Genomic DNA, 13,696 nt, shown 5'->3' with positions numbered 1-13,696 from the left:
GTATCTGCACAGGCACTCACTCACATCGCGATACATGGGAAAGTCAAAGCGAAGAACCGCAAAGCGAAACTCGGTCTTTGTGCCAATAGAACTTAGAATGCGGTAGGACGAAGATGGGAAAGGCGAAGAACGATGCTGGCAGCCCCTGCAAGTTGTTATTCTCCTCGGAGGAAAGAGACTTTGCTCGTTTTGTTGACTCTGGTTTGTGGGGCACTGCAGAAAACGATCCCCTACTCAAATGTACACTATTACAAATTTCGAAAATTAATTACAATTTCGTTTGTTGTCTGATAAAAAAATTCTTTTTAAACATTTCCAATTTGAAGATACTTTGTTATCATGGCAAATAATTTTTCTCAGTGCACATCCGACTGTGTCCCACACCACAATTGGGCCATTGTGGGAAATGAGAGCAAGTTATGCTTCTAAACCCGTTCACATATGCTTTTTCCTTATTTTTTCTTTTTTTTTTGGTTTAGTTTTGGGATTTGTTTTGGTGGCAAGTCTGTGTGGGGGCGGCGATATGCAAGATTTGATTTTGACTTCACATGAGAAATGGATATTCGCTCGTTTGCGGCACAGGCAAAATTTAATTAACTTCATTAATTTGCCCGCAAACTTGACACATTTCAAAATTTAAGAACATTAAGGAAAGGGATGTTCTTGAAAAAACTCGTACATGAAGCTACTACCTTTAAATGAAAATAAGGAGATCAAAAATCGTATCTTAAATTTGTCTAAAAACAATGTCTCTCGAATTTCGATTAAGTAAAATATTTCCTAGATATATTTTTGGGATATCTTTTAAGCAAATGTTCTATTTAAAGATAAAATGGTAGATATCTAGCACCAAGTTGATTCCACAGAAGAACAGAGACATTTCAAAGGAACTTCGAAGGCACAACCTCAAAGGTAAAGTAATCAGGCACTTATCTGCAAATCTGAATTCCTTGAACCAATGAAACCCCAACTATGCATTATTGCCACTGGCAAATCGGGCCATTGCATCCCGGCCAGAGAAGCTGCCACAGAACGCCATGTAGTCGTGGTGGGAATGACAATACGGGGCTTCATAAAGATGAGCGTTTTATGCATCCTTAACTTACACTCTATTTTAATTGCCGCTCGCTATCCTGAGAAGAGGCTCCATCTCCTCCTTTCTCCGCTGCAGTTGTGGACTTAAGTCCAGATCCGATCCAAGTCCCATCCGATCTCATGTGCAATTAAACAATCTGTGGTGAGGGCAGGAGAAGGTAGAGGGGCAGGGGCGTTGGGTGTGTGGGGGATAAGAGGGGTGCGCTGGCAAAAGCAAATTTACGTCCCCTGTCAAGAGGCAGCGACGTAGCGTATTTAATATTTTTCAGCGTGCTTTACCTTTTCATGTTGTGTCATCATCAGCTTCAACTTCAGCTCCAGCATTCAGCCAGCGTACAGATACTCGATCCCTATAGCGATTCCGATCCCGATCCCGAGACCGATCCCCAAGCCCATCCTGTTCCTCCACAAATTTGTACGCTCAACTACAAACTAAAAAGTCTTAAAGTCTTAAAAGCATTTGCGGCCAAAAGGCAGCGGCGGCGATGGCAAAAAGTAAACACAATAAAGGCATAAAAATTGCGAGTGAGCAAAACAAATAAAAATCGAAGCTGAGCGAAAAAGACGCGAAACAAAATGCTGACCACTGTCCATGGGCGTGGGGGTTGTGAGGGGGGTAGGTAGAAGGGGCTATCCCCACGTTGTTTTGCATCTGTGCTGCTCATTTGCACTTGGAATACAAAAGATACATTTTCGTAAGACCATTTTGACATGACAAGATAACGACAAGCAATCCGACCGAGCGACTCACCAGAGTTGGAGCCTCCCAAGGGGCTCGGGAGAGGGGGCTACCCAGCCGGGGGACACCCTGTACCGCTCATTGGCTCCTGGACCTCCCCGCCCGACCATCGAACCATCGAACCATCCAACCAGCCCAAGCATACCCAACCGACCTTTGGCTGAGTGTTTCGTATTTTAATTTTCATTACGGCCACTTCGGCTTGCCTCCCAGCACTGAAAAAAATTGAAGCTGATTTATATCTCATTTTAGATGTACTTAAATATGTACTAAAAACAAATTACCACAATACATATATGTATGTATTTTTACTGACCATTTTTGCGAGCTAAAACTGTATTATAAGTACACATTACCTAATCTATTATTTAATAATTGCAGTCTATTGTAACGTAGGTACATTTGATAGCTAGAATTAAAAGGTATATTTCATTTAATTTATTAAGATTTAGATTGTAAATACATGTTTAAGTGTATTACGTATAATAAACTAAATAATAATATGTTGAGAAAGCTTCTCGATGTAAAATGTTTACAAATTATTTTTAAGTAAAAGTTAAGTACGAATTTGAATCTTAGATAATTTTTTTTTTTGCTGAGATTAGAAGAGAAGGGGAATGCGATTTTCTCTCAGTGCTTTTTGCACTCTCCGCCGCCACCTTTTATGCACTAAAGGTTCTTGAAAAGCTGCGCCAGCGACGACAGCAGCGAAGTTCGCGCAGGCAGCTCAAAAGTGAGTATTTCCAAGAAATTGCAAATTATTTTTGAGCCGAGCGCCTGCGCCTGCTCCTCGCCCTGCCAGTTCCTCCGATCCCCAATCCCGGACTCCTGAAGCTGGAGCCTGAGGCTCAAATGCGAGGTACCCAGGTCTCAGTTCCGCGGCAGAAGCCGCCGCCAAAATGAGTTAGCATCCCAAAAACCCAACCGGCTGGCTCTCGTGTCTGTGGAGGAGCCTTCGATCTCCTCCTCGCCGAATCCGCAGACCACTACTACTACTACTACTACTACTACAACTACTTCTGCCCATTGACACCCGCGTACCGCGATCCTCTGCTCCTCCGGTGGACTCTCTGTCCAGCCATCTCGGCCATCAAGTGTCCCAACTCCATATGCTCCCTTCTCGCTCCCTCCATAAAGTCGTGTTTATGCCTTCTCATAAACATTTTTATTTTAATGATTTTTATTATTGCGCACATTCGTTACTTTTTATACAACCCCGGCGAGGATCACTTCAGCATCTTCTGGGTCCACGCTGGCGTATCGAATTTGATTCGACCGCCATGTCCCCACAATTGAGTCCTGATCTCCGCCGGCTGGCTAAGTAGTTGCGCCTGTACCTGCTGCCTACCTATACAAACAGGCATAAATTTATATGTTTACTTATGCCTGGAAAGCAAACGAACCTCTACAATTCAGTTGGAAGTCAGTTTTTCAAGGATTTAGTTAGGAGAAAGGTACTACTTGGCATAAACTCATAATTTTCCATGTCTACTTCCTTGCCAAACTAATAAACAAATTAATCAGTTAATAATTTATTTTTTCTTTATTTTATAAAATGAATATTTGAAAATATTTCTTAATACGTTTTTAGATAATATTGAAAATTTAACAAATTTTATTTTTGTAACAAATAATTCCTTTAATTAACTTGATTTAAAGATCTCCTTCGCTGAAGTAATTTCGACTGTTTATGCTACATACCCCGTCCATTCACGGACATCCATGGGGACACCTTTCATGTGGCAGGGATCGGGTTTTGGGATAATTTGATGGCCGACTCCGGACAGTCCCTGCATTTGCAAGCAATAAAAATTAATTTACGTTCGATTGCAAGGTTTTCGCGCTCGAAACGAGAGTGAGCCCGCCGCCGCCGCCTCCGTTGATGACACATAAAATGCCACGTTTACGGCTCCTTAAGACGCGACTCGGTCTCTTCACTTTCCGCCAACATAAAAAATGTTAAGTTCGAAAAATGGCGATTTTTTTTTAGGGGAACAGGGGGCATGGAGCACGCCATCGCAACGTTTCAATGTGGCGCACTACTTGCCTAAAACAGAGAGTAAACCGTCGCAGTTGGCCATTTGGATTTGATGCCCCTGCCGCCTTGGCAATCCCCCGTCTCGTGGGCTCGGGGATCGGAGTGCCTTTCCAGGAATCGGAAACTGGGCTCGTCCGCACTCCGCCTGTCCCTCTGGACAGGTCTGCGCCGCGGCACTTCCACCTTGAACCTCAGTGCTTTGATGTTTGGCCCGTTTGGCTGCCAGAAACTAATATCCTTTGCGAAACTGATATGATTTCGACATGGGAAGGGTATTAGGAACATGCGTACTTATATAATGACAAAGCTTATGGGATTCATTAGTTTTATTTATTCCATTTTTATTTTATTTTTTCGATAGATTTTTATAAAACATATTTCAATTCAACTTTGGTAATGATTATCAAGTACAATGACGATTAATGGACATTAACCAATTAAATGTTAAGCAATTTTGCATTTTTCCAGTTTATTTTTTGAAAATATCCACTGTCTGTTTATCTTATAGACATACTATAAGTTATTTATACAACAGGACTTAAATTGATGAAGATGTGTATATCTAAAATGATTATTAACTTAGCAATCAATCCCACTTCTCATAAGTTTTTTATTGAATAACTTTAGATGTATATGGATATACATTTAGGAAACACACAATATCGTTGTACTACATTTATTTGAATTAACAATGTCTCAGTGACTTAGATTAACTATATTTAGGGTAGGGCGCTGTAGTAGTTGCCCGAAGCGTTTTTGGCTAAACTAAAGTATCCCTTCGCAAAGGAAAGTCAATCATCTAGCGGCGACTATTCTCCTCCAAGCGCGCCACCGTGCGTCGCAGCTCGACGAGCTCCGCCTGGAGGCGATCCACGGAGTCAGCCTGAACTGCACTGACAGCTGGGAGAGGGGCTGAAGGAGCTGGAGCTGGTGCTGAAGGATTCACCGCCAAGGGTGGAACGGCGCGTCTAAATGGAACTGCACCCTCTACGCTGGCGATGGAGAAGTTCGGATGGATTTGAGGAGTAGTCACATGGCCGGTGGCCGCTGAAGTGCCTGCAGCCGTTGAGACGGTGGCCACTGCCCGTGATGGCATTAGCGATGCACCCGTCATAAAGCACGATGGCGGACTTCCCTTATGGTTGGCTAAAAGTTTGTGCAGCTTGGACACAGCACTATCACGTTGCGATTCCAGCAGCAGACGCATGGCCTCCTGGTCGCCGGATCTGGCCTTCTCCAGCGAATCGGAGCCCTCGTCGATGAGTACATAGTTGATGACATGGGCATGGGTGCCCGGCTTTATCCGGTATATTAGCTGTCCACCATCTCCACCACTCATTTTCGAGAGCGCCGGAATGTCGCCCATTTTGGCCATTTCGCCGCCCACTTGAAAGATCGATGTGTGCCCATTGACGACCAATGGCTTGGGCATTATGTACGGCGCGGACACGAACTGGGAGCACTTCCTCTTCGTCTTCTCCACCACGGTGGCCACTTTGCATCCGGCGGTGTTGCATGTGCGCAATGGGAGCAGCGAATCCCCGCCAGAAGCCGCATTTGTTTGCTGCATTGTCTTGGTTATACGACGGTTCTCACAGCGGCTGATTACGGATTGCCTGCTCCTCTGCAAATCGACCAACGCTCTTCGATCACGCACAGACTTCTTTTTCAGTTATTTTTCTCGTTTTAGATGTTTAAAAAACGTTTAATTGTTAAAAATACAGCGTCGCCTTCTTTTTTGTAGTGTGAACCACGCGTTAGGGAATCGCAGGTTTCCCGAAGATACCACGAAAAATACCATAAAATACCAGAGTGCCGTTGCGCATGTTGATAGAACGATAAACGTTAGGCGGGAAATTCGAAAATTCTTTTGCTTTTGCTTAATGCTTTTGATATTTCTGGCTTTTACTTAAAAAATATTAGTTGTTAGAACATAAAAGATTGTATAGATTGTAAAAGATTTAAGATGGGCATTTATATTTTTGACTTGCAATCTTAAAAAACAGGGAACTACTAAATTATTATTTGTTTATGTTTTACGTCTATAGTTGTCTAAACAAACATTAAATAAAACTATATTTGAAGCTTGCGACCATAATAGCTAATGGAGACAATTAAGAATGGTGCCTTCTTAACACATTAAGTTCTCGCGGAGTGAGATAATAAATAATTTGCATACATAATCGAGGTGAGAGCATTCAGGTGTCTGGGAAATGGCGCGTGGGTGCAACGACCACCGCGCTGACCTCGAAACGGGGCAAATGGAGCTGGACGACGGATCGGATGATGGGTGGAGTAGAGTGGAGTGAAAAGGTGGAGTTGCACCCGCTTCATTTACATTCCAAGTACTTTAAGAGCGGACGCTGGTCGTTAAAAGATGCTGCTCGGATCGGACATTGAGCAGCGGGTTTTAGTACTGAAACTGCGACCGGACCGGACTGGACTGGACCGGGCTGGACAGTTCCAGCCGCCAGCTTCTTTAATTTCCACTCGTCAATCATCCATCTCGGCGAACTTGGCCGGCACTCAGAGTTGCAGCCTCATTGTTGGCTCAAATGAAATAATTACTTTAGCACACAGCGACTGACTGACTCCGTCTGAAAATGGATTGGAATGGGCCAACTCGGACCAGGCCAGGCCCTTCGTGCATCTGCATCCTTAGTCATGGCCAATATATCGACTCGCATTAACCACGACAACAACTGCAGTCGGCAAGAGGCAGTGCAATAAAATCCTCCAACACGTTTCGTCCCGAGTCCGGGAATAATAAGAAATGAAATGCCATTTATTAAGCATTAATAAGTGCAGGCGTCCACGTCCATCCATCCGCCATCCTCGATCTCCATCGCGCCCAAATGCGCGAGAAGCACTCCCATCTGACTCAGCATGCGATGCCTGTGGGCATCCCACCCGCTTTCCTGCCCCTCATCCATCCCATGGCCACATGGTTGGTCTTATGCTCACATGCAGCCTCCATTTTGGCCATAAAGTTTAACTCAGGGGGTGGTAGAATTCGGATCAAACCAGGTCTGTAATTGTCTATCAAATCTTTATAAATGTGGGCCATCCTTTAGACCTTCTCTGAATACGTAATCCTTGCTGGTTAGAACTAGTTACCTTTATTAAAAGCTCATTCTAAGTATTCAAAAAATAGCATAATTTTCAATATATATAAATGTCTTCAACATATAAAAAAAATGGGCAAATTAGTTGCATTTAATATCTACAAAATACCCTTTAAAGTTGTGCATTGGCAAATAAATATAACAATATATAAACATATTGTTGGTGCATTCAGCTAAAGTTTATACCCTTTGATGGCCGTGACTAATCAGAATTCAAGCCGGGTACCTGGGGCCTTCGACATAAAAAACGGCACACAAAGGACCGTCGGCACCTGCAGGGTTAACTTAATTAAATTCCATTGCGTTTTGGCTCAGAAATGTGAGCAACATGATGCAATTATGAATTATAAAATTAATATAAAGCGCACTTAACATGCAGGACCGTCGACGGCAGCGGAAATATTTCGCCAGGACTCAAGTCCCAAACCCCAAGACCCAAAAGCCTGACCGCAGATTTCCCCACCTTGTTTCTTCTTTTGTTTGTAGCTCATTGGGTGTGGACCCTAAAATCTTAATTGCAGGGAACGCACAAAGTGCAGGAACTGGGGAGCTGCAAGTGGGTATGCGGATGCGAGGACAGAATCTTTCTTGAAGGCCACACATTTTCTGGCCATTATACTTTTGAAATGTTTGCCCAAGCTGGTATTATAGTGAGTTTTGAGTGACATTAGGTTTATATTTTAAATTGTTATTAAATATTTACTATATACAACTATATCTCTGAATGACAAAAGTATGATAAACCTTTATATGTATTTTATTAATGCTATATAGGAACGAGCTTTAAAATATTTTGTATCAAGACATCGATTTTTTCAAGAGATGTGCATAAATTCATTTGATTGTAAACGAAAATGCCATTTCTCATTTGCCTGATTAGTTCGCCGACTTTCTTGAATATAATTGTGGGGCTAAGTATTATTGGAAAAGTGGTTCCTGGACCCTTCCTCCGCCAATCCGCAGCCAAACCCGTGCACTTGGACCCTCATCAAGGCTGATCGATTTGGACAGTTCGCATTGGATGAGTGTGGGGTTTTCGGCGAGTCATGCCCACTTTACACGGAATTTGGCGTAATGAGAGAGTATTAGTGCTCGTGTGGGTGGGGCGTGGCAGGTCATTGAACCCTGCCGAAATTACCTGGCACTCTCCCTCGCAGGTGACAACCCTGTGCAATTGCCAAAATCCATGAGATACACGAGAAAAATGCGAACCAGCATCTAATGGCATGTGAACATGTCTGGGACTTGTCTGCCACGCCAAACAAGTTGCATCCCTTTCCCTTCATTTCTGCCTTATCTCGCCTTACTTTATTTTCAAGTTTGTTAAAAAATTGAATTCCACGACTGCGCTGGTCGAACACATGACATCCATTTCGACTGTGGCAACAGTAGCAACAACAATAAGAAGCTGGGCAAGAGAAACCAGTAAATGCGCTTTTCAGTACAGTGAGCGAAATGTTATGTTAAATAAACTAAATTAAACTAAAATTGGCACGGAAAATAAATTGTTACTATCTTAATGCTACAATGCACCACAACAATTCTTTCTAATATCAGAAGATTCTTTCTGGTAACTAAGGAATCTTTCTAGTAACATAAGATTCTTTCTGGTAACAGAAGATTCTTTCTAGTAACAGAAGATTCTTTCTAGTAACAGAGTATTCTTTCTAATAACAGAACATTTTTTCTAGTAACAGAAGGCTCTTTCTGATAACAGAAGTTTCTTTCTGGTAACAGAAGATTCTTTCTAGTATCAGAAGATTCTTTCTAGTAACAGATGGTTATTAACAGAATATTTATTCTAGTAACTGAAATTCTCTACAAAGTAAAGATAGTTACTCAACGAAAATCACTCCACTCCAAGTAAACGCCAGTGTAATATTGGCGTAGTGCCGAAAGTTCCCGACACAGGCCTGTACTTGAAACCGATCAAGTGAGCGGCAAGCTGCGGCGACTTGGATCGCTTTTTTTTTAGAGTCAGGACACTCTGCAGTTGTTGTTGCGGTCGTCTGGCAGACTGGAGGCAGACACAACAACGCCACAGACGACGGGACAGCACTTCCAGCAGTGCGAACTCGAACTGCGCAGTGCGCATGCGCAGCGTATGTAGCTGTTAGACCCACACACAGATACTCACACGTGCACTTGCACAGAGGGGGAAAAAAAATGAAAAAATAAATGGGAAAAAATATAAGAAGCGATTGCGAAGAGGAGACAAGCCGGAGAAACGAAATGCGAAAATGTTTGTGTTAACCTTGACTTTGAAATTCTCATTGCAAGAGTCGAAGAATGTACGCAAACATAGCCACATAAATATTTATATGTAGTGCCGATCGCCGCTCTTCTTGCTTTTATTTGCGATTTCCTGTTCGGCCTGCCATTTGGTTACTTAATGACTATCTCTACTCCTCCTCCTTGCAGATGAAACTAAGCCAAACGTCTTCAAATTGATCCCAGAACCCAGAAGGATTCGCGGCTTATAGCTCAGCTCCATCGAGGAGCCCACTGCAGCACTTTTGTACGCCGTGAGAATTGCGGAACCAACAGGTAGGAACGTTAGTCATAAAAATTCTAGGATTAAGCTATGATTTTAAAATTTATTGAATTTAATATAAGAAAAAATGGAAGCCTTTAATGGTGGGTAACAGAGAATAATTTGACATCCAAAAACAGGATTTTTGTTCTGAGGAGATCTTATGATATCATTTCTTTGGAATCACAATATAGAATATAAGAAATCTTAAGCAGTGTTTATAATATAATAATACTACAATAAATACATACATAACATGATTGTAAAGAGTAAAGTTCAAGGGAAGGTGATTACATTAAATATTTATTAAAATTCCAATGGACTGGTTTACAAACTATTCTTAGTTACCAGTAAGCATTTATTCATGCCCCCGTTTTAACTGCCCATAAATAAAGTTCGATAGAGTAAATGGGTTTGCATTGCATCTGCGACACACAAGTGGCTCAACCCGCACATCCTGGTCCAGGATGCATCCGCCCGCTGCCTAGTTGGCCCCATTAATCGTATTCAGCGCGACTGTATCCTATATCCTGGCGGGAGTGCGCTTCCCCATCCGCTCCTGCCCATTGAAATGCGCCTTGAATGGAATTTGAAAATCGATAAATGGCAATGGCGACGGAAATTGCTCTTCCATGGCGGTTGACACCGTGTTAATGGGCCACTTATAACGGCATTGTTAGCGCTACTTGCACACGGATCTCATCCTCGGCCACTTAATGTGCATCTCCGCCATTCCCATTCCCATTCCCACTCCCATTTGGGCCTTGTTAACCCCGCTGCGTTGGAGCCGATGCAGCTGCTTCTGTTTTTGGCCACCAAACGAGGACACGTGCCCTGTTCCGAAGGCACGAATTATAAGGAATCGCGAGCACCTGAAAGGTGTTTCGTTCGCTCGGCTTGCTGCTAATTAAATTTAATTTAAAACAAAGCTCGGCATTTCGTCAACGTTCGCGGTTCGAGGATACCCCGTGCCATCTCGTCCTCCATCACCAGCTCATAATTGACTGCTGCTGGTGGTAAAAAAGGAAACAGGGTCTTAAATTACCGGCGGGAAAGTGTGGCAACACATCGGAGTCCTTTTTTTCGGCTCGATTAACTTAGATGCCGTAAAAAGTATTAGGCTGCAGCGAAGCGACTGCTATTCCAGCCTTTGAAGCACTGCAAAAAAAGATGTGTTTCATATGCAACTAAAGTTATTTAAATATATTTTCAATGTCTCAGGTTCATTTACAAGATAAAAAGGATAGAGTTTCAACTGAAAGTTCATCCAAATTTGGTTAAAAAGTGGCTAACCCGATCAGCAACATTTTTGCTCAGTGCCTGGAGGAGGATGATGCCCATGGGCCAAGGACCAGCGACCATGGTGTATCCGGCGCCGAACCATCCGCTAAGTACCGAGACATGTTATTGGCTTGTCTGCTTTTTTGCCCTTGGTGTTTGTCCCCATGTGTGCGTATGTTCTGGATCCTCCTCCTCAGCCGCAGGACCAAGTCAAAGGAGCAAACGGCAGGAGCAGCTGGGTCAGTCTTAGTCGCTGTCTAAGCGAAGGCAGGTGGCTCGAGCCAATGCCGATTAAAGCCACTGATCTCAGCGAAGCGTCTAGAAAAAAATTTGAACGAAAACAAAGGAGTAGAAGGCCATAAAATATTTGAGAAGTGAAGCCCTACGGATTGTATGCTTAGTCAATAAAACAAAGGCTAAGTCTTAAATATTCATTGATCATTTGCTGAACCAATAACCAATTAAAACGCACCTAAGATGCGTATGTCCCAAGGCCATTCTATATAATGTTACCCCAACCTGGACTACCTTCAATTGGAGTTCCAGTTAAGATGTATATCTTGGGGCCATGTCTGGATCGCACACACACACACACACGTACACACACCGAAAACAAGGGCAGGTATTTGTTTACCGTTAGAGGGGGCAATCAAAACGGCTCTACGCCCGAAAATTTCGATGGATCCACTTCGAAACGAAGGTGCCCCACTTTGAAGGCCAGCGGCAGGCGATCGGCACAAAGCCTATGATTAAAATTTAGGTCCGATCTTATACATACGTATGTATGTACGTATGTGGTGTGCTTTATATGGTGCATGTGCGTAATTGCCCGACCCAAAATCCAGCGGTCGCGATCCTTCTCAAATTAAAGTATACTCCCCTCTTCGCTTTTCGGCGGGGAAAGTTACCTGCGGCCACAGTTAGATCCAAAAACAATATCAACTTGAGAGGGGCTTTCGATTTGGACAGACAGTTGCATGAGAAACTGTTTGTTATCATCAGCAAATTGTATAACTAAAGCCACAATTATAGGTGGAATTATTCGATTCGAACGAGACACAGATCCTTAATTGAATAGTCATCAATCATAATTATAAATATTACATCTTAAGCTTACAAGAGAATGGGTTAGTACACTACTGTTTTGCTTGCTTATCTTTCGAATTAAACCAATTATGCAAATAGATCTTTTTAAGCAATATTTTCTTAGTACCCTTCCAGGAAACTAAGTTTCTTATTTGCATAGATCATCATTCAAAAAGCGGATTGCAATTTATGCACTCTACATTCAAGTTTATGACTGTTTCGTTTTGGTCAATTAGGATTTCCATACTAAATGGACGCAGGTCAAATCGAGTTATGACTAAAAGATGACATAAATTTTGAATACAAATTTCCATTTATTGCTCAATTATGGTAAAAGAAACTAAAACAGAAAGGTTGGCAAAATGTTTTCTATATGTCGAATGTTATAAAAATAATCATTTCCTTATAATATGTAGTCTTATACGTATAAAATACGTATTTAGAATATTTGCAAATTGTTTAGTTTCTTTTAAAATTCTATTTTTTATGTTCGAACTAATGACTTCATTAATAAACTGAAAACTTTAAAAACATATTTTTATCGTAAATGAAGTTATATGTTTGAAGGCAAAACTCTTAAAAATACGATAAACTAGTCTCCAAGGCGAAATCTAGATTGTGGTTTGAGTACTCGCTAAGGAGACCTGATCTGTTCTGAGAGTACCCGCTAGGTGTCGCTGTACCACATAGATAATTTTACGATAAAATCAAATGATTTCTTCATTTTATTTTTAAGACAACTATTTATAAAAGCGAAGTATAAGCAGATTAAATACGATACATACGATAGATAGATACATACGTTTTATAAAATTTTGAAAATGGACAGCCGTTTAAATAATACTCAAATATCGTATTGAAAGAACTGGGTCAATAAACAGCTGAGGTCCAAAAAATGAGCAACTTCATTTTCGATTTGCACTTTGTACATAATAATTTAATTGCTTTGCTATTAAGCCCCAAAAACGGGGACAGACTGCATGGTGACAGTAATTTTTTGCCACATTAGGTGATAATCGTCTGCTTGTTTCCAGTTTTCGCCCCGTTTAAATTGCTTGCTATGTGATGGCACTGCAGTTCTTGAAGCCTCTGCTAAAAAGTGCCGAGTTTTATTTAAGTCAACGCTATAAGAATAGCACTTTCGGTTTCTAAATCGACAGTTGTAAATCGGTTTGTTCAACATGAAGATCGTTGCTCTCACCCTCGTTGCGTTTGTGGCCCTGGCCGGTGCCTCCTGCCCGTATGCAGCTCCAGCTCCAGCTTATCCTGCGCCCGCTGCCCCGTCTGGCTATCCGGCTCCACCCTGCCCCACCAACTACCTGTTCAGCTGCCAGCCCAATCTGGCCCCAGCTCCCTGTGCCCAGGAGGCACAGGCCCCAGCCTACGGTTCCGCCGGCGCCTACACAGAGCAGGTGCCCCACTACGTGGGAAGTCCCAACAGGGAGCAGGTGCAACAGTTCCACCAGCGCATTGGAATGGCGGCTTTGATGGAGGAACTGCGCGGCTTGGGCCAGGGAATCCAGGGTCAACAGTACTAGTGGCCAAACAATTTCATGTCAAGAATGATTTCAAATTAAAACCGTCTATGTTGTAATTGCACCCTATACTTATTTTTGTTGTTTTGTGCCTCTGCCCTCCGGATTCCCTTTAAAAGCCAAATAGAACATGTGTCGTCTGTCTTTATATATTATTACTGCAGCCGTCATAAAACGGATTATTGCAAGCCATTTTCCGAGCGATTCACCTCTTGAATTTCCCATTACTAGATGATTCTCAGAGATCGTCTCCGTTGGCTTCTC

The 13,696-nt window shown here is 42.5% G+C and overlaps 2 protein-coding genes across 2 annotated transcripts; one reads left to right on the top strand and one right to left on the bottom strand.

The window, feature by feature from the left end:
- Positions 1-4,462: 4,462 nt before the first annotated feature.
- LOC6731961 lies at positions 4,463-5,657 on the bottom strand. The gene has a single exon (XM_002079060.4). It carries the CDS (start codon positions 5,440-5,442, stop codon positions 4,672-4,674), a length of 771 nt encoding a protein of 256 aa, XP_002079096.1. The 5' UTR covers positions 5,443-5,657; the 3' UTR covers positions 4,463-4,671.
- Positions 5,658-13,036: 7,379 nt separating this feature from the next.
- On the top strand, positions 13,037-13,503 carry LOC6731960 (vitelline membrane protein Vm32E). Its single transcript, XM_002079059.3, has one exon. The coding sequence runs from the start codon at positions 13,079-13,081 to the stop codon at positions 13,433-13,435; it is 357 nt and encodes a 118-aa protein (XP_002079095.1). The 5' UTR covers positions 13,037-13,078; the 3' UTR covers positions 13,436-13,503.
- Positions 13,504-13,696: the final 193 nt, after the last annotated feature.

The sequence above is a fragment of the Drosophila simulans genome, chromosome 2L (assembly GCF_016746395.2).
Source record: "Drosophila simulans strain w501 chromosome 2L, Prin_Dsim_3.1, whole genome shotgun sequence".
Lineage (NCBI taxonomy): Eukaryota > Metazoa > Arthropoda > Insecta > Diptera > Drosophilidae > Drosophila > Drosophila simulans.
This window is presented reverse-complemented; position numbering and strand designations above follow the sequence as displayed.

Bases quoted from the DNA above. Each gene is read 5' to 3' on its own strand.
- LOC6731960 (XM_002079059.3), top strand. From the start codon at position 13,079: ATGAAGATCGTTGCTCTCACCCTCGTTGCGTTTGTGGCCCTGGCCGGT.
- LOC6731961 (XM_002079060.4), bottom strand. From the start codon at position 5,442: ATGCAGCAAACAAATGCGGCTTCTGGCGGGGATTCGCTGCTCCCATTG.